General features: G+C 39.8%; 1 protein-coding gene across 4 annotated transcripts in view; it reads right to left on the reverse strand.

Annotated features, from left to right (window-relative positions):
• Positions 1-21,846, reverse strand: part of CSMD3 (CUB and Sushi multiple domains 3) — a 1,232,975-nt gene that overhangs the window by 1,087,473 nt on the left and 123,656 nt on the right. For all 4 annotated transcript variants that reach the window (XM_030553724.1, XM_030553722.1, XM_030553727.1 and 1 more), the window contains exon 2: positions 9,529-9,751. In XM_030553724.1, the coding sequence (XP_030409584.1) occupies positions 9,529-9,751 (223 nt within the window). The remainder of the gene's footprint in view (positions 1-9,528; positions 9,752-21,846) is intronic.

Genomic DNA, 21,846 nt, shown 5'->3' on the forward strand with positions numbered 1-21,846 from the left:
ATTCTGCTGCTTGCCAACTTAAAGGAGCAGTGAAGAGAGAGAGAGAGAGGAAATAAACACCTGTATCTTCTCCATAATAAATACATGTTTTGAGAGAACCCCAAGAGCTATAGTATCCTCTGATGGTAATGGAAACTTTCCAAGATTCAGTAAGATCCATCACCTCTATGTTGACAACTATTGGTCTACATCAAGCTCCAAAAGAAGGTACAATAAGTTTCCATTATCCAAACAGGAGAGCGTGGAAGGGAATTTTTGTAATTTAAGTGGTGAGAGCTGCTCAGTAACCAAGTGGTAAATGCTTGCAGCTGCTCCTTTTAATATCTTCTTTGGGTTCTGCTATCCTTATGGGAAGGCAAATGAAAATAATTATGGGGACTTTGTTGATGGTGGATTTAATCTACCATCATCCCTATAATAACTTTCCAGATTTTACTCTGGGGAATTAAAATCTTCAAAATTAATATCATCAGACCTGCCTCCCTTCCACTTCACCTCTTTTCCCACATGCATACACAGGTTATTAATCCCAGGTTCCTTGCCCAGCCAATCTCAGTCTCCCCCAGTTCCTCATCTGATGTCAGTCTCCCCCAATCCCTAGTGACTCTCAGTCCCTCTGTGGCTTCCAGTCCAAGTCCAGTCTTCTTACCCAACAATTTCCAGTCTTCCTCCCTCTTACCAGCTTTTCAGTTCTAGTTTCTTTTCCTTTCTTCTCCTGGGACAAGGAGCCTAAATCTACTCCCTCGCCTCACCCCAGCTTCAATTTTTGTCCCCTCTGCATTCAAATTAGGCACTTTCCTCCTCCATACTGTCTGGGCATCAGTGGACTGGGCAAGGATGGGAGTCACTGAGAGTACAGTAGAGTCTCCCTGTTCTCATTACCGGTGCCAAGACCTGGCCCTGGCCCAAAGCTGTAATTGCCCCAAGCTGAAGCATGCTCAATGCAGATAGCCTCTTTGGGGAGTTTAGCTGCTAAAATTAAGAATTTTGTACTGAGCAAGTACCAACTGATATTTCATAGGTTTTATAATTGGCCGAATTTGGATTTATTTCCCCAGGGGATGACAAAAAAAACCCACACATTCTTAAGACAAAGGGCACTTGCCTGCCAAATTTCAAGTCCCTGCTTCAAAGAATTGGGTGCAGAAGCTTTTCAAAGCAAGGAGCACCAGAAGTTGTTACAATGGGGAAAATAATATATTTTACTTTGGTCTTGCTTTTGAAAATGACTAAACTATTTTGGTCAAATTTTTCTTCCCTCCAAAAGTTTAGTATGGGGGAGATATCCAGCATGGAGAATTTCAGATCCAATGGTTAAAATTTGGAGAAGTTATAAACAACTGAATAAAGAGCCTTATAATGGGAAGTGCTGGGCAACCTTGACATTGGGTGCTGCTTCCAACTCCTGCCTATAATTAAAGAAGACCATTTGCAAAATGCCATATTCAAACCTGATATAAAGTTTTCTTCTTGGGAGTCACTGATTTCACAGTCTTTAAATATCCTGTAATGCTGAAATCTCACTGAAGCTGGTGGGTGTAGTAAGTGCCCTTTATTTAGAAAAAAATGCAAAAAAAGCTCCTTTACGCAAAAACAATTGGAGCCACCATCCAAACCACAGGCCACAAGAAAGGCCGGAGTAGATGAGCCAGGCAGTCTGAACGGTTTTCCTCTGGGTCTGAATGCAAATGCATGGGGTTGGAGATTGTTGGATGGAACTGTGTGTGTGTGTGTGTGTGTGTGTGTGTGTGTGTGTGTGTGTGTGTGTGTGTGTGTGTGTGTGTGTGTGTGTGTGTGTGAGAGAGAGAGAGAGAGAGAGAGAGAGAGAGAGAGAGAGAAAAGCTTTGGAGTTGATTGTTGTCTGGAAAGAGACTTGGGACTCTTAGCAAAGGAATGGCCTCCTGTTTTGATTGTTACTATATTCGAGGAAATAGTCCTTTATATACATTCTTTGTAAATAAAGAGGATTGTATCAAAGAAATATCTGACACTGTCTTCAAGTCTCCTCCTAAGGGAAACAGCTGGCAAGAAACTGGATTTTGGCTAACTGCTCAGATCAAAAAGGAGGAACAATACTTTCATTCTGCAACTGCAGTCCTTAACAGAGGACTCAAAAATATATTATCTTGAATTTAAATTCACTTCACAGCCTTAAACTGTTCATGTACATTGAATATGTACTCAGGCAATTTTATCTCTCTACAGTTTGACATAAATATAGTCAAACATATTGTAGCCCATACAATAAAAAACAATAGAATGTGACACCTCCCATACTTTCTACTGTTATTAGTCAACATCTATATGGATCCAAGCCAGTTAAGGCTAGATAATGATGTGAAAACAATTGCTTAGGTGTGCTAATAACTGCAAATTTTGAACAAGCCTAGGACTGGAAAAGAAGCATAAAATACAAAGCTGGATAAGGTTTGGGATTCTGGAATGCTGGTTCACAAGTGGTGACATTCCCCCACAGCCCATGTGAACGAAGTCTGGGAACAAAAAGAAGTTATTTTAGGACAAGGATTGCAGCCAAAAATATATAGATTACTGATAAAAGAATGACTTGGCTCTCATGGCTTGTCTGCATGGGGAGGTTTTGCCAGTTAAATGCATCCAGTATCCACAATAATAGCCCCAACAGTTAAGGAGGGGAAGCCTCGTACCCCTAAGGCTGGGAGGTCTGCTGCCACCACTGATAAGAAACATAGGGTAGTGGTGGTTGGAGACTCTCTGCTGAGGGGGACGGAGATACCCATCTGTCACCCTGACTGTTCATCCCGGGAGGTATGCTGCCTGCCAGGGGCCCGTATCCGAGATGTTACAGAGACATTGTCGAGGATTATCCGGCCTTCTGACTACTACCCCATGCTACTCATCCATGTGGGCACAAATGATACTGCGAGGTGTGACACTGAGCAGATCAAGAGTGACTACAGGGCTCTGGGAGTACGGGTTAAGGAGTTTGGAGCGCAGGTGGTATTCTCTTCGATTCTTCCTGTTGAAGATAGGGGCCCGGGCAGAGACAGATGCATTGTGGAGGTGAATGCCTGGCTGCGAAGATGGTGTCACCAGGAGGGCTTTGGCTTCCTCAACCACGGGATGCTATTCGAGGAAAGACTGCTAGGCACAGATGGCGTTCACCTTTCGAAGAGGGGAAAGGCCTTATTTGCGCACAGACTGGCTAACCTAGTAAGGAGGGCTTTAAACTAGGTTTGACGGGGACAGGTGAGCAAACCCCACAGGTAAGTGGGGAACAAGACCTGGGAGATGGGTTGGAAACAGTAGGAAGCACGGGCTATAATGGCAGTGAGGAAGAAGGGTCAGGGCAAACCTGGGAGGCAAGATCAAACCAGTATGTTAGATGCCTATATACAAATGCAAGAAGTATGGGTAATAAGAAGGAAGAACTGGAAGTGCTAATAAATAAATACAACTATGACATTGTTGGCATTACTGAAACTTGGTGGGATAATACACACGACTGGAATGTTGGTGTGGATGGGTATAGTTTGCTCAGGAAGGATAGACAGGGGAAAAAGGGAGGAGGTGTTGCCTTATATATTAAAAATGTACACACCTGGACTGAGGTGGAGATGGACATAGGAGACGGAAGTGTTGAGAGTCTCTGGGTTAGGCTAAAAGGGGTAAAAAACACAGGTGATGTCGTGCTGGGAGTCTACTACAGGCCTCCTAATCAGTGGAAGAGGTGGATGAGCCTTTTTTCAAACAACTAACAAAATCATCCAAAGCCCAAGATTTGGTGGTGATGGGGGACTTCAACTATCCAGATATATGTTGGGAAAATAACACCGCGGGGCACAGACTATCCAATAAGTTCCTGGACTGCATAGCAGACAACTTTTTATTTCAGAAAGTTGAAAAAGCTACTAGGGGGGAAGCTGTTCTAGACTTGATTTTAACCAATAGGGAGGAACTTGTTGAGAATTTGAAAGTAGAAGGAAGCTTGGGTGAAAGTGATCATGAAATCATAGAGTTTGCAATTCTAAGGAAGGGTAGAAGGGAGTACAGCAGAAGAGAGACAATGGATTTCAGGAAGGCAGATTTTGGTAAGCTCAGAGAGCTGATAGGTAAGGTCCAATGGGAATCAAGACTGAGGGGAAAAACAACTGAGGAGAGCTGGCAGTTTTTCAAAGGAACACTATTAAGGGCCCAAAAGCAAGCTATTCCGATGGTTAGGAAAGATAGAAAATGTGGCAAAAGACCACCGTGGCTTAACCACGAGATCTTGCGTGACCTACAAAATAAAGAGGCATCATATAAAAAATGGAAACTAGGTCAGATTACAAAGGATGAATATAGGCAAATAACACAGGAATGCAGAGGCAAGATTAGAAAGGCAAAGGCACAAAATGAACTCAAACTAGCTATGGGAAGAAAGGGAAACAAGAAGACTTTTTATCAATACATTAGAAGCAAGAGGAAGACCAAGGACAGGGTAGGCCCACTGCTCAATGAGGAGGGGGAAACAGTAACGGGAGACTTGGAAATGGCAGAGATGCTTAATGACTTCTTTGTTTCGGTCTTCACTGAGAAATCTGAAGGAATGTCTAATATAGTGAATGCTTACGGGAAGAGGGTAGGTTTAGAAGATAAAATAAAAAAAGAGCAAGTAAAAAATCACTTAGAAAAGTTAGATGCCTGCAAGTCACCAGGGCCTGATGAAATGCATCCTAGAATACTCAAGGAGTTAATAGAAGAGGTATCTGAGCCTCTAGCTATTATCTTTGGGAAATCACGGGAGACGGGGGAGATTCCAGAAGACTGGACAAGGGCAAATATAGTGCCCATCTATAAAAAGGGAAATAAAAACAACCCAGGAAACTACAGACCAGTTAGTTTAACTTCTGTGCCAGGGAAGATAATGGAGTAGGTAATTAAAGAAATCATCTGCAAACACTTGGAAAGTGGTAAGGTGATAGGGAATAGCCAGCATGGATTTGTAAAGAACAAATCGTGTCAAACTAATCTGATAGCGTTCTTTGATAGGATAACGAGCCTTGTGGACAAGGGAGAAGCAGTGGATGTGATATACCTAGACTTTAGTAAGGCATTTGATACGGTCTCGCATGATATTCTTATAGATAAACTAGGAAAGTACAATTTAGATGGGGCTACTATAAGGTGCGTGCATAACTGGCTGGATAACCGTACTCAGGGAGTAGTTGTTAATGGCTCCCAATCCTGCTGGAAAGGTATAACAAGTGGGGTTCCGCAGGGGTCTGTTTTGGGACCAGCTCTGTTCAATATCTTCATCAACGATTTAGATGTTGGCATAGAAAGTACGCTTATTAAGTTTGTGGACGATACCAAACTGGGAGGGATTGCAACTGCTTTGGAGGACAGGGTCAAAATTCAAAATGATCTGGAGAAATTGGAGAAATGGTCTGAGGTAAACAGGATGAAGTTCAATAAAGATAAATGCAAAGTGCTCCACTTAGGAAGGAACAATCAGTTTCACACATACAGAAATGGGAAGAGACTGTCTAGGAAGGAGTATGGCAGAAAGAGATCTAGGGGTTATAGTAGACCACAAGCTTAATATGAGTCAACAGTGTGATACTGTTGCAAAAAAAGCAAACGTGATTCTGGGATGCATTAACAGGTGTGTTGTAAACAAGACACGAGAAGTCATTCTTCCACTTTACTCTGCGCTGGTCAGGCCTCAGCTGGAGTATTGTGTCCAGTTCTGGGCACCGCATTTCAAGAAAGATGTGGAGAAATTGGAGAGGGTCCAGAGAAGAGCAACAAGAATGATTAAAGGTCTTGAGAACATGACCTATGAAGGAAGGCTGAAGGAATTGGGTTTGTTTAGTTTGGAAAAGAGAAGACTGAGAGGGGACATGATAGCAGTTTTCTGGTATCTAAAAGGGTGTCATCAGGAGGAGGGAGAAAACTTGTTCACCTTAGCCTCCAATGATAGAACAAGAAGCAATGGGCTTAAACTGCAGCAAGGGAGATTTAGGTTGGACATTAGGAAAAAGTTTCTAACTGTCAGGGTAGTTAAACACTGGAATAGATTGCCTAGGGAAGTTATGGAATCTCCATCTCTGGAGATATTTAAGAGTAGGTTAGATAAATGTCTATTAGGGATGGTCTAGACAATATTTGGTCCTGCCATGAGGGCAGGGGACTGGACTCGATGACCTCTCGAGGTCCCTTCCAGTCCTAGAGTCTATTAATCTATGAATCTATGAATGTTTTCTTCTACATCTTCCCATAATAACCAGCACTCACTTTTGTGCCTCTCCTCTCTCTGCTCCTTTATCAGTCCTTGTGGTACTAATTTAGACTTTAAGCTTCTAAGGGTAGACACTTGTTTTTTTCTTCTGTAAAGCACTATGCTCATTTATGGTACTGTAGAAATTACTAATAAGTAATCATTAAAGTCTCAAATAATACAGAGACCTTATTGACTCTATTCTTCATATGAGCAAACCTACACTTTCTTCAGACAATGCACCTGATTTCCTCAGCCTCAGGGGGAGCCTCAAAACTGGACTGGAGCAAAATATCTTCATTGTCTGCAAGCAGTGATACAACATGAAGTATAAAAGCAGCTGTGGGAATACAAACAGAGGCCAAACAGTCAATCATGCATGATGCACCATCCAGTCCCCAACTGGATATTACTCGAGTGACAGAGAGCATTCATCCTCACAAAAATTTGAGATGGAGAATTTGTTCTGACCTAATTTTCTTTTGTGACAGTATTGCATTTTCTTTGTGAAGGATGTGTATTATTGCAATGATTATAATAAATAAAATCAGCTTTTACATAGGCAGGGCCCTACCAAATTCATGATAAATTTTGGTCAATTTCATGGTCACAGGATTTTAAAAATAATAAATGTCACAGTTTCAGATACTTAAATCTGAAATTTCATGGTGTTATAACTGTGGAAATCCCAACCAAAAGGGGGTTATGGGAGTGTCTCAAGGCTATTGTAGGGTACTTGTGGTATTGGCACCCTTACTTCTGCACTGTTGCTGCCAGCTGAACTGTCTTCAGAGCTGGGTGCCCACACCCTTCCCCCCAGCCAGTCCAAGGCCCCTTTAACCCAGAGTGGCAGGGCGCTGGGCCTGGAGCTGGGGAGGAGCAGGGCTGGGGGTGCCCTGGCTAAGGGCTTCTACACCAGGCTCCAGCTGCTGGTCCGGGCAGGGCTAATGAGGGATGGCAGGGTCAGACCTTCCTCCAGGAACCTCTCCTGTTTGCTCTGAAGGCTGCACCACTGCCAGTAGCAGTGCAAAAATAAGGGTGGCATGGTATGGCGTTGCCAGTTTTATTTCTATGCTGCTGCTGGCTGCAGCAATGCCTTCAGAGCTGGGTGGACAGCCAGTGTCCACCACTCTCCAGCTGCCGAGCTCTGATGTCAGCATAGAAGTAAATGTGGCAATGCAACCTCCCTACAATAGACTTGCAATAGCCCCCATAGCCCTTATTTTTGGATTGGAACCCCCCAGTTTGAGAAACGCTGAAAGGTATAGGGTAAAAATGCACAAAAGACCAGATTTCATGGGGGGAGACCAGATTTCAGAGTCTATGACACGTTTTACTGGCCAGGAATTTGACAGCACAAGATACATAGTATATTTGACAGCACAAGATATTTATCATACCCAGAGATCCAAGTCAGTGCAAAGATAGAATCATAGGACTGGAAGGGACCTTGAGAAATCATCCAGTTCAGTCCTCTTCACTCATGGCAGGACTAGGTATTATCTAGACCATTCCTGACAGGTGTTTGTCTAATTTGCTCTTAAAAATCTCCAATGATGGAGATTCTATAACCTCCCTAGGCAATTTATTCCAGTGCTTAACCACCCCTGACAGTTAGAAAGTTTTTTCCTAATATCCAACCTAAAACTCCATTGCTGCAAATTAAGCCCATTGCTTCTTGTCCTATCCTCAGAGGTTAAGAAGAACAATTCTTCTCCCTCCTCCTTATAACAACCTTTTTTGTATTTGAAAACTGTTATCATGTCCCCTCTCAGTCTTCTCTTTTCCAGACTAAACAAACACAATTTTTATAATCTTCCCTCATAGGTCATGTTTTTTAGACCTTTAATCAGTTTTGTTGCTCTTCTCTGGACTTTCTCCAGTTTGTCCACATCTTTCCTGAAATGTGGCATCCAGAACTGGACACAATTTTTCAGTTGAGGCCTAATCAGCATGGTGTAGAGTGAAAGAATTACTTGTCGCGTCTTGCTTACAACATTCCTGCTAATATATCTCAGAAGGATGTTCGGTTTTTTTGCAACAGCATTACACTGTTGACTCATATTTAGCTTGTGGTCCACTAGGACCCCCAGATCAATTTCCGTAGTACTCCTTCCTAGGCAGAAATTTCCTATTTTGTATGTGTGCAACTGATTGTTCCTTCCTAAGTGAAGTATTTAGCATTTGTCCTTATTGAATTTCATCCTATTTACTTCAGACCATTTCTCCAGTTTGTCCAGATCATTTTGAATTTGAATCCTATCCTCCAAAGCATTTGCAACCCTCCCAGCTTGGTATTGTCCACAAACTTTATGTGTACTCTGTATGCCATTATCTAAATCATTGATAAAGATATTGAACAGAACCAGACCCAGAACTGATCCCTGCAGGACCACACTCATTATGCCCTTCCAGCATGACTGTTAACCACTGATAACTGCTCTCTGGGAATGGTTTTCCAACCAGCTTTGCACCCACTTTACAGTAGCTCCATCTAGATTGCATTTCCTGAGTTTGTTTATGAGACTGTCATGCGAGACAGTATCAAAAGCTTTACTAAAGTCAAGATATACCACATCTACTGCTCCCCACATCCAGAAGGCTTGTCACCCTGCCAAAGAAAACTATCAGGTTGGTTTGCACGATTTGTTTTTGACAAATCTATGCTGACTGTTACTTATCACCTTATTATCATCTAGACATTTACACATTGATTCCTTAATTATTTGCTCCATTATCTTTCAGAGTACAGAAATTAAGCAGAAGTTATGTGTGAAAGTAAGGTAAAAGGGGTTTGCTCTTAATAAGAATGAACATGAACTCCTGCAGCAAGGTAAAATATTGCAATAGAATACTTTTTTTTAAAAAAGTCATGCATCTCTCTGAAACTCTTCCCCTTTACATTATGGAAGTTCCTGGGGCATGCTACTGGAACATATTTTGGTGAACATCTCTTTGGAAGCTCCAAAACTTACTGACTGAACTTTGCACACAGGCCTGTGTGCACACAGCCCAGAGGTAAAAGCGAGCTGATAAATATCGGTCTTAACAATGAGAAAAACATCTATAGGTTTTAAACAAAAATTGCTATCATTGCTACAAATATTTATCTATTTCCTCTAGACAAATGTGGTGGCACACCTCATAGAATCTATACAATTTCTTGTCTGTGTAAGAGATACAGTAAAAGAGACATACTTCAAAGATCTCAGTTTTGATCTTATTAAATACATTTAACACAGCAATAGAAAAAATACATTTTAAATAGGACAGTATTAATCATTTACCTTGTCCTAAAGTTTGCAGGATGAGGATGTCCATCATATAATGATAAATAATCATATTCCTCTTCTAGAGCAAAAGACTGAAAAACAATCTGTATTCTGTTTCGTTCTTCTGCTATTATTACCCATGTACAGTTTGCACCATTTGGATATCCATATGGGAAGCCAGGACTTTCTATAGTGCCATTAAGACCTTTTAAAGTTCCACCACAGGTATAAATAAACCCTGAAAGAAGAGAAAGAAGAGTAGATTAATAACATGTTAACACAGATATACAATAAAATATGCCAATGGAATTCATGGTCTCTATTAATCAGCAAAATAAATGATCATAGCATGTAATTGTCCTGTGTTACCTTAGAAGCGACAAAGCTTAGAATATCATGACCATGTACTGCATAAAGATACATATAATGAAGTTAAATGTCATACAAGCAATATGGAAGGCTCTGGACAACATTTTGTAGCAACTATACAGAAATGTGATTTTTTTTCAACGTCTTTCAAGGAAGTTGCTTGTCCGTGGCTCCTGGCAACAGGCAGATATTTGAAGCAGCCAAACAGAAGAAAATTATTACTGCTAACTAAGAAAAGTTCACAGCCTGATTACCTGAGAGATTGTCACTCTTCTTGTGCCAGACTGCCACAGCTAAGACACTTGAGTTGGACTTCCTTTGTTATAAGAGGAAAGCGACTGCTAGCAGAGTATCATGTATAAGGAGTCCTTTATTTTGGAATTCACTCCTGCATCCCCTTAGTCCAGATCAATTACAAATTAAATTTGTTAGCCCCCCTGGTTTCCTCCTAAATTCATCTCCCTGCTCCCTTTCCCGGGATCGGGGTAGCCTGAGTCATAGAGCCATGTGCATTATGTGATTATAGTTTAGTTTTATTTTTCTTAGACTTGCTGGAATATATTTAATGTCTCAAGTGGGATGATTATCTATCTATCTATCTATCTATCTATCTATCTATCTATCTATCTATCTATCTATCTATATGATTAATTGTATTGTGTATTTTCAGTGTATGTAATGTTGCTCGGTAAATAGATTCATAAAAGCCAAAATATGGACAAATCCTAAATATTGAGAGAGACAGCTCATATGCATATGATTTAACTCATTAAATAATTTTTCCCCAGGCATGCATGTCAACAAGCATGCGTCCACCCCTTCCTCTGAAGCATTATGCAGAAATCTTCTACAAAGATCACATGATCATCCTATAAAATACATTTCCCTGGGGTTAGTAGTAGGAAGAACTACTAACATTTTCTTCCCACTTCTATGTCTATGTTTACCTTTCTCACTGCTAGATAGAAGCTGGCACTTATGGGACTCCATTTATTACTACTTTACTTTGCATAGCACCATACCATAGGTGTACAACACCAAAAGAAAGAGAAAGCTCCTCTGGAGAAGGCATTTTGGAATTGCCTTGTCTGGTCTTGGAGGCACGCCATATGAGCTTTACCAACTGTCGTAAATTAGCTCAGAGGATTCATTTTCATGTCAGATTTGCCGGCCCACTTTCCGCTGTCAGCAGCTTCCATTTTCAGAAGAGTCTGTTTTATTTATCGATTTCTGCATCTCTGCCTCATCAACTCAATCTGTTTTTAAATCTGATCTGAAAATGATCTTTTATTTATTATTTAACTCGAGCTGTATAATTTACCTCTCTACAAACTTTTGGGATATAGTTTGTATGGAAAAGACTCCACCAAATAAAGCTGAATTATTTACAAGTTATGTGCCATAGAATCCCTAAGGGAATTCCAAAAGATCCAGGAGAAGGACAACCTTCCCAGTAACAAGTTTTCTAAAATCTCCATCAATTTAAGCTTTTCTAGCATTGCATCTATAGTGGAACTCCATCTTTGAACACAAAGAGAGGAAGAACATGATGGAGAGCTGCACCTAGCATTTTCTATTTGTTTTGGGCCAGCTCTAATAATATAGACGAATACACCCAGTTAAAAACAGTAGCAGATTTAGGCAAACAGTCTGAAGCTGCACAGAAGTTCATTGTGGAACACAGTGCTGGAAGGGAAAGAACAGCTACCCCCTCGCTACCCAAATAGGTGAGCCTTGACTTTGCCTCCTCAACTTGCACTAAATAAGAGGTTGTTGAAGATTTTCAGCCCTTCCTCCAGAGCAAAAGTGGGAACCAAAGAGGTTTGAAGTGTGACCCAAAGTCATAATTCAGTCTCTAGTCTACTCCTGAGGTACTGCCACTATGTGCTGCCCCTTGATTAGAGACAGCATATAAGTTGTCAAATTTATTTAGAATTATTTTGCTTATTAAATACAATATAGAGATACACAGGATATGATGAAAGAAATCTGTATCTAAACAGGAGATGAAAGTTATCATATTCTAAATAAGGATTTAATTGAAGAGAAACAATGAAATACCATGTACAATTAAGTGACAGATAATACTGAGCATAACATTATTAATATTGGGTCTCATTCTGCTCAGATTTTTCATCTTTTAGGAATCTACTTTTTTATCTACATATACATCTTTATTCTTCCCTCATCCAATTAATTATTCATATTTTGCAAAATGGCATAATTGTATATTATCTTTCAGAGAGAGTTAATGGTTACCAAAATGGTAACCAACATTGTTTCATAAGACATTTATTCAGTTCTGGAGCATCAAAAACAAAACTGAAGTTTGATTTTGACTTGTTATGCTTTTTTGACCATTAATATAAAAACATGTCAATGGAATCTATACACCAACTGCTTTAATCTCTGCATTCAGATGATAATTCATTCTGTAATACTTCTTTACTTGAACTCTTCAACTCTGATGGTCTAACTTAGAAATATTCAACATACAATACAAGGTTATTTAATAACAGGCTCTCATTAAATGTTAAAAAATCTAAATTATTAACATAAGACATAATTAGTGATAACACAGGACTTTTGTATTGTGGTCTTTTTCATCTGTAGATCTCAGAGCTGCACACAGAATTCAAAATGTAAGTATTACAAATTTTTTCATTCTCGTTTCAAGAGAATGGTGTCTCAGACTAGAAAGTCTGCAAAAGCTTTAAGTAAAAAGGGAAATATTCACTTAATTAAATGTGAAAATGAATACAATCAGAACAATATGCTCATATTTATTTCTATTAAGTTCAGTTTATTTATTCTGATTCAAACTTTTCAATTTGTAAAAGATTGTTTACATTGATCATGTTTAATCACATTGTAAAAACATGGTTGATGCACTTCATGGAGCATCATTCTTGCTCTCACCACCTTTGCATAGTTCCCTCTTCCTTCCCTCATTAAACATCTGTCATTTACACATGCTTCCTCAGATTTAATTCTCCCATAGCATTCAGTCTGTCAAACTCTGACTTTTCCAGTGCTGTCAGCTTCGTCCTATTCTTGATTGTCCATTGTCCATTCTGTTGGCTCCATGGTCATAGTCTTCTTTAATTCTACTCTCTCCCCTACACTTGCATCTTTCACTCCCCTCTCTTAAGACAACACGTGCTTACTCCACACCTATGTTCTTCCTGTTCCTGAAAATTCAGTGATTACTCTATCTTTGCCCACTACAAGATTATCTTTTCTTTTTCAGTTCTACCCTGTTCCTAGCCAAAAAATGTGTTTTCTCTCTCTCTCTCTCTCTCACACACACACACGCATACATGTGCACACAATCTCCATGCCTTCCAAGAACTGCTCTTTTGCTTAACCAATTTTATAGCAGCATCCATCGTCATAACATGGTTGACTCAGTCACACTGATTACAATACAAAAAAAACCAAGGACAAAACAGTTAATCATTTGCTAAATAAGTTAGTGGTCCTAAACACAAAACTTTCTCTGTCTCCTTTTACTGCTGCATCTGTACCCAGAATATTGCCACATTAATGTTAGGACAGAATTGAGCCTATTCAGTAGCACATGAGCTCTCCACATACTTCTGCTTTCTTTTCATATATGCCCTCCTTTATCACAGTCTTTATGTTTAAGGTCTCTACATCTCTAATACACATCCCCATCCCTCCAATCTCTTTCTCATCTCCAGCTTCTTACTTTTTCCTCTGTTCCATTATCATTCATCTTCAAGCACACATTTCCTATCCTTAAAACCTCCCTCAGTCACATCATCCTTATTCCACTGCACCACCTTCCAGCTCCTTCAGAAATCAGTGTACTCATAGAACCAAAATTCCATTCTCAAGATTCTGATCCTCTTCTGATCATCTTGTCCTTGTCATGGCTAAGCAGCGCTGTTCTACATTCTGCCTTTGGTCTCTCTACTGCCTTTGACAACATGGACCAATCCCTTCTCCTCAATGATCATCTCTTCTGAGTCTTGTCCTACTCCTTTGAATTCTCCTTCAGTGCCACTTTCAATAATTCTTCCTTCTCCCTCCTTCCGTGCTGGTGGTGTTCATGTATTCATGCTTGTTCCTCTCCTCCCCCCCGGCCACCTCACACTTGCTTCTTCGGTGTTCTCACTTGCTCCCATGGTTTCACAGATGTGCCATAAATCTAGCTTTATGGCTGAAGTTCTGTGGCTGAAGGGGAAAGGTGAGCAAAGCCCACAGGTAAGTGAAGAACATGGAGACCTGAGAGTTGGGTCAGAAATAGGAGGGAGCGTGGGCTATAATGGCAGAGAGAAAGGAGGGTCACAGCAAAACTGGGAGGCAAGATCAAATCAGTATCTTAGAGGCCTATATACAAATGAGAGAAGTATGGGTAATAAGCAGGAACAACTGGAAGTGTTAATAAATAAATACAACTATGACATTGTTGGCATTACTGAAACTTGGTGGGATAATACACATGATTGGAATGTTGGTATGGATGGGTAAAGCTTGCTCAGGAAGGATAGACGGGGAAAAAGGGAGGTGTTGCCTTATATATTAATAATATACACACTTGGACTGAGGTGGAGATGGACATAGGAGATGGAAATGTTGAGAGTCTCTGGGTTAGGCTAAAGGGGGTAAAAAACAAGGGTGATGTCATGCTAGAATCTACTACAGACCATCTAACCAGGTGGAAGAGGTGGATGAGGTTTTTTTAAACAACTAACAAAATCATCCAAAGCCCAAGATTTGGTGGTGATGGGGGACTTCAACTATCCGGATATATGTTGGGAAAATAACACCATAGGGCACAGATTATCCAATAAGTTCTTGGACAGCATTGCAGACAACTTTTTGCTTCAGAAGTTTGAAAAAGCTACTGGGGGGGAAGCTGTTCTAGATTTGATTTTAACAAATAGGGAGGTACTGGTTGAGAATTTGAAAGTGGAAGGCAGCTTGGGTGAAAGTGATCATGAATCATAGCGTTCACAATTCTAAGGAAGCGTAGAAGGGAGTACAGCAAAATAGAGACAATGGATTTCAGGAATCAGATTTTGGTAAGCTCAGAGAGCTGATAGGTAAGGTCCCATGGGAATCAAGACTGAGGGAAAAAACAACTGAGGAGAGTTGGCAGTATTTCAAAGGGCCATTAAGGCCCAAAAAGCAAGCAAGCAAGCTATTCCGCTGGGTAGGAAAGATAGAAAATGTGGCAAAAGACCAGCTTGGCTTAACCATGAGATCTTGCATGATCTAAAAAATAAAAAGGAGTCATATAAAAAATGGAAACTAGGACATATTAAAAAGGATGAATATAGACAAACAACACAGGAATGCAGGAGCAAGATTTGAAAGGCAAAGGCACAAAAATGAGCTCAAACTAGCTACAGGAATAAAGGGAAACAAGAAGACTTTTTTATCAATACATGAGAAGCAAGAGGAAGACCAAGGACAAAATAGGCCACTGCTCAGTGAGGAGGGAGAAACAGTAACAGGAAACTTGGAAATGGCAGAGCTGCTCAATGACTTCTTTGTTTCAGTCTTCCCTGAGAAGTCTGAAGGAATGTCTAATATAGTGAATGCTATTGGGAAGGGGTAGGTTTGGAAGACAAAAATAAAAAAAAACAAGTTAAAAATCACTTAGAAATGTTAGATGCCTGCAAGTCACCAGGGCCTGATGAAATGCATCCTAGAATACTCAAGGAGCTAATATCTGAGCCTCTAGCTACTGTCTTTGAAAAATCATGGGAGACAGGAGAGATTCCAGAAGACTGGAAAAAGGCAAATATAGTGTCCATCTATAAAAAGGGAAATAAAAACAACCAAGGGAACTACAGATCAGTCAGTTTAACTTCTGTGCCTGGGAAGATAATGGAGCAAGTAATTAAGGAAATCATCTGCAAACACTCGGAAGGTGGTAAGGTGATAGGGAATAGCCAGCATGGATTTGTAAGGAACAAATCAAGTCAAACTAATCTGATAGCTTTCTTTGATAGGATAAAAAACTGGTAGATGTGGTATACCTAGACTTTAGTAAGGCATTTGATTCAGTCTTGCATGATATTCTTATCAATAAACTAGGCAAATACAATTTAGATGGGCCTACTATAAGGTGGGTGCATAACTGGCTGGATAACTGTACTCAGAGAGTAGTTATTAATGGTTCCCAATCCAGCTGGAAAGGTACACCTCTACCTCGATATAATATTGTCCTTGGAAGCCAAAAAATCTTACCGTTTTATAGGTGAAACCGTGTTATATTGAACTTGTTTGATCCACCAGAGTGCGCAGTCCCGGCCCCCAGAGCACTTCTTTACTGCGTTATATCCAAATTCATGTTATATCAGGTGGCGTTATATCGAGGTAGTAGTGGTGTATAACAAATGGGGTTCCGCAGGGGTCTGTTTTGGGACCAGCTCTGTTCAATATCTTCATCGATGAGTTAGATATTTGCATAGAAAGTACACTTCTTAAGTTTGAGATGATACCAACTTGGGAGGGATTGCAACTGCTTTGGAGGATACGGCCACAATTCAAAATGATCTGGACCAATTGAAGAAATGGTCTGAGGTAAACAGGATGAAGTTTAATAAAGACATATGAAAAGTGCTCCACTTAGGAAGGAACAAATCAGTTTCACACATACAGAATGGGAAGAGACTGTCTAGGAAGGAGTACGGCAGAAAGAGATCTAGGAGTTATAGTGGACTACAAGCTAAATATGAGACAACAATGTGATGCTGTTGCCAAAAAAGCAAACATGATTCTGGGATGCTTTAACAGCAAGACATGATAAGTCATTCTTCTGCTCTACTCTGCGCTGGTTAGGCCTCAACTGGAGTATTGCATCCAGTTCTGGACACTGCATTTCAAGAAAGATGTGGAGAAACTGGAGAGGGTCCAGAGACGAGCAAGAAAAATGATTAAAGGTCTAGAGAACATGACCTAAGAAGGAAGGCTGAAATAATTGGGTTTGTTTAGTTTGGAAAAGAAAAGACTGAGAGGGGACATGACAGTTTTCAGGTATCTAAAAGGGTATCATAAGAAGGAGGGAGAAAGCTTGTTCATCTTAGCCTCTAAGGATAGAGGCAATGGGCTTAAACTGCAGCAAGAGAGATTAAGGTTGGACTTTAGGAAAAAGTTCCTAACGGTCAGGGTAGTTAAACACTGGAATAAATTGCCTAGGGAGGTTGTGGAATCTCCATCTCTGGAGATATTTAAGAGTAGGTTAGATAAATGTCTATCAGGGATGGTCTAGACAGTATTTGGTCCTGCCATGAGGGCAGAGTACTGGATTTGATGACCTCTCAAAGTCCCTTCCAGCCCTAGAATCTATGACTCTAAGTTCAGTCTCAGCATTTACATGTCAGTGAGAACTGCCTTAGAGAAAGAAATCCATCCCATTCTATCTATTCTCATCTCCTCTCTTTCCATGGATGACCCACTGCTTTTTCAAAATAAATCTCTCATATTTCTTACTAAACCACATTTCTGTCCAAACTTTTCTTTCTTCCCAGTTGCTCTATTAGTTTTAACTCTCCTGTCCTCCCTTTAATCGAGACATGCAGTCTTTGTGCCCTCTTGGACTCCTCTCTATTGTTCCTCCTTCAAGCTAATACCTACTCTCACCAAGCCCAGTCACCTTCTCCTTGCAACATCTTGAAATCAACCCATTTTCTGTGATTCTATTGCTAAAGACCTGACTCATGCCCTAGTTCTCCTCCATTCCTTTCAGAACATTGTGCTATCATAGAAATAAACCTCACTTCCTACCTATCTTTTTACTGGCTTTCATTCTTCATACCAAGTTCACACTTCAACTCACTGTCAAGGCTCAACCCAGTTCTCTTACATCTGTTTATCAGATTGCATTTCCTCTTGTTCTCTTCCATGTCCTACATTTTGCATTTTCCTTCAGGACTTTAATTGCTTCTTCCTACTATCAATTCTGCACCTTTTTCAACCATACCCAATGCTTCCATAGTTTCCACCTTTAGGTAATTCACAATTTTCTCGCCTCTTTCAAACCTCTCCTGGAATATCACTTCTTACAGCTAGCTTTCAACAATGCCAGCAACTTTGTTTTCTAATATGATGGCTGCCCATTTGCAAAGGAAGCCAGGGAAAAGTAAAACCAAATACAATTTTCCATTCCAATTCTACAATAATATTCTCCCAAGAGCAATATTTATATATTTTGGGGTTCTCTTCTCTCTTCCTTCCTCCATTTTCCTCAGTCACCCTTTCTCTACATTTAAACTAAGCTCTTTGGCGCCATAAAAGCAGCAGACATGGCGAGTGAAACAATGTAAACACTGCTAAAATGTTACAAATCCTATGTTTGTAAAATGTAAAAAAATAAACATAGTTCAGATTTTCTCTTAAACTTTCAGTTGAGTCAAGATTCCTTAAAATTAGCCACATTGCCTTTTCATTTCACCTTTGTGCATCAAAGCACTTAAAGTGTTCTTCAATTGCTTTGTTATTCATGGACAAGAAGAGATGTTGGAGTGTTTCCTCTCTGCAAGCTTATCAGAAATTGCACTAATATGTTTCATTATAGAATTTCTCTAATAAATAAAACTACATCCAAGAGAAGATGTTTTTAGGAATTTAGCATCTAATCTATTATTCATAACCATTTTAAAGCTATAACAAAGACAATTAAGCTCTTCTGAAGATATTGGGCTAAATTCATCCCTCTTGCAGGGAGCAGGGATGAAAGAGGCCAGTTCTGTTCCAATATTTGTTGGCACTGACTTAAAATATTGTGACCAATTCAACAACTTCCTAGAGGAATTCCTATGTGCCCATACTATTAAGTAAAGTATCCTCTCCCACTTGATTAGAACCCCATTTGCCTTCCAAAGGGGTAAATTCTCCTCTATGGTTCAGTAGGCGTAGCTAGCTATTACTGGTTCCATTTCAAATCAACAGAAGCGTAACACAGGGCTTGATTCACAGATGTGAAGTAGATTCCCTGAACTTCCAACAGAAAGAGAGAGGTTCCCCTCAGGTAGGCATTTTTCCCTCTCCTATAACTTTTCTAGTAGAGGACCAGCACATCCGCCTTTAGTGCATCAGGCTCAAAAGAATTCCAGAGTCTCCCACAAGCACAGTCCCATATCTAGGCTGATGCCACCTTTCTTTAGGCCAGGTGGCATGAGGCCTTTCCTCACCTATAAAGAGACGAAAAGTTACCTAGAAGACTCTCCCACTCCTTGCAGGGATGTGCAAGACATCAGAAGACATTCTGAGAAGCATAGGAACTGCTCAATCCTACTCTACCCCAAGAAGGAGGATGCTGAAAAAGGGGCCAGAGAGGAGGCCGAGCCTCCATCCTCCATACCAATCCTTGTTCACCAGGACTATTCTGAACTAGAGTTGTGTAAATAATGGATTTTTTTATTTTCTGACAATTCTGAAAAATAATTACCCTCAGCCCCATTTTGGGTCAGACAAAAGGTTTTGTTTTGATCTTAACCATTTTTTATTTATTTTAAGTACAGTGAAAGAAATTTGTGAAACAAAGTGTCATTTCAAACTGACAAATCCTAGTATTTCATTAAGACAATGTTGAAATAAAATGTTTGTTTTATTTGTGTCAGTTTTCCTAAATTGCGTTGGTTGGAGGGGAAAAAAAATACAGTTTCCCCTAGCTGCTTTTCCTTCTCCTCCACTTTCTTTTTTCCCTGTTCCTGGAGGGGCGTTAATGAGCTACTTCACCTTGAACAGTCTTTTGAAATATGTGTTAACAATTTACGTGAAATAAATTATTCCACCCTGTATTTAGCTGTGACACTCTGAGTAGGGGCTAGTCTACACTAGAAATGCTACATTGGCACAGCTGCACTGATGCAGCTGTGTTGCCATAGCGCATCTGGTGAAGGCGCTCTGTGCCAACAGGAGAGAGCTCTCCCTTCAGCATAACAACCCTACCTCCATAAGAGGCGGTAGCTATGTCAGCGGGAGAAGCTCTACTCTGCACCCAGCTCTACTCTGAATTAGAAAGAGTTATAACAATCCAAAATGTTAAATCTGTGAAAAATGGGTCTAAATGGACCTTTTCTTTTTCTATTTTTTTTTGGGGGGGGGAGTAAGGAGAGCTTGCAATTTTTTTTTAAATTGAAACCATGACTGACTTTTTTGAAATTGAAACCATGACTGAAAAATGGGGTCTCAGTAAACAAAAAATGTCAACAAATTTTATGATGTATACAAAAATAAATACTAATAATATTGTCATGAGACATATTTTTCTTAAGATAAACTATTTTTCATATCAGAAGAAAGGCCTTTTTCAACAACAACAAAAACAACAACAAACATGTTTGAAAAATGTCACCTACTTCTTCTTTTACCATCCCAGACATCTGAAAAGCTTAAATTAGCTGTTACTTAAAAACACCTTAATCTTAAAACAAGCTGGCAGAGACAGATGGTCACCTATTTCTTCCTGAAAATATAGAAATCCCACCTCCCTTAGACAGTTACGTTATACTGGCCCTAGTCATTCCTTTAGGACGTAGTACTTTTTTTGTCTATTCTGTTTAGATTCTAACAGTTCCCCAACCACCATGGAGTGAAATCCTGTCCGCCAAAGAAGTCATTTACACAACTCCCAGCCTTTCATCCCTGGTGTCTGAGAATCCTTCATTCCTAGAGAATTTCAGAACTTCTTCCCCATTTCCCACATATATTTTTCGACTGTCTTTTGGATCAGAGACCTACTGTTCCAAATAGCCGCCTCCTTCCTCATATTAATGGAGAAGTGTAATCTTGTTATTGTGGCTAACGTCTGGGTGACTGAACATTTGGAATCTCATCACACAGAACATTACAAATCCCCTCTGAGCTAGACAGATTGTAACATGTGCTGGTGATGCCAAATCTGCAGGGGAATCCTGTTATATATGTCTGGGGAGATGGTAGACAGGTATTATTTTTTGGAATGATTATAAAGATTTGAAATCATTTAGTTGCCGATCTCAGTCTCATTCAGCCCCCTGCATCTTTCCCCTGGGCATAATAATAGCAACCTTAAACTATGATCTCCCCACTTCAAGAGCTCTAAATCCTGAGAGCTACTTTATTAATGGCCAAAGAATTCCTTCTATTTCTGAAGTGAAAGATACCCACTACAAATGAATATCTACAATTGAAGATTAGTACACTAGTCTCAGCAGCTTGGCAGCCCTAAAAAGAATAGCTTACCAAAGACAAGACTGAAAATAAATAAATACAGACTTCATTTCTGATTACACAGTTATTGTTCCCTGTTCTAGGGAATGAACAAATACCCTGCAATAGAAGAGCTGTTGCACAATGTGGATTCTATTAGTTATTTAATTTTCACTGTTCCCTCTTAGCAATGCTTACAAAGAAACCAAAGGTTTTGTACTGGGCCTCATTAATCTTCAGTGTAACAGGTAATAAGTGGTATTCTTTATCATTAAAACAGGAAGGTTTTTTTTCATTTTTTAAAACACTGTCTGGTTTAGCTCTGCCAAAGAATCAGGAAAAGGGGTAAGAGAGATTGCTCTTAGTACACTCTGAGCTCCTAGGATGGACTGGAGTATTTTTGTGGATTTTAGAAATACTAGCTCGTGATTTGCACAGAGTTCTCCACCTCCCATTTAGTCCTCAAATATCATATCTTAGAGCAAAATTCATTAATTCATTAATAAAATGGTAAGCCTTTTGAACAACCACACCCTGTTTCTATTCTTGTCATTTGCATGAAAGGCAGTAGCAGGTTATTGCCAAAACCAAAGAACCATGTAACAGTGGGGTCCATTCAAACCTTCTGACAAAATAATTTTATCATTTAATTGAATCCTAAACCATTATGTACACTAGGCTGACAATTAAACTACATTAAAATAACTTTTATGCCCATTATACTCAGAATATTTATATCAAACAAACCAATTTTATATAAAAGTGTTCTAAGTATAAAATGATTAGTGTTTG

Source organism: Gopherus evgoodei, chromosome 2 (assembly GCF_007399415.2).
Source record: "Gopherus evgoodei ecotype Sinaloan lineage chromosome 2, rGopEvg1_v1.p, whole genome shotgun sequence".
Taxonomy (NCBI): domain Eukaryota; kingdom Metazoa; phylum Chordata; order Testudines; family Testudinidae; genus Gopherus; species Gopherus evgoodei.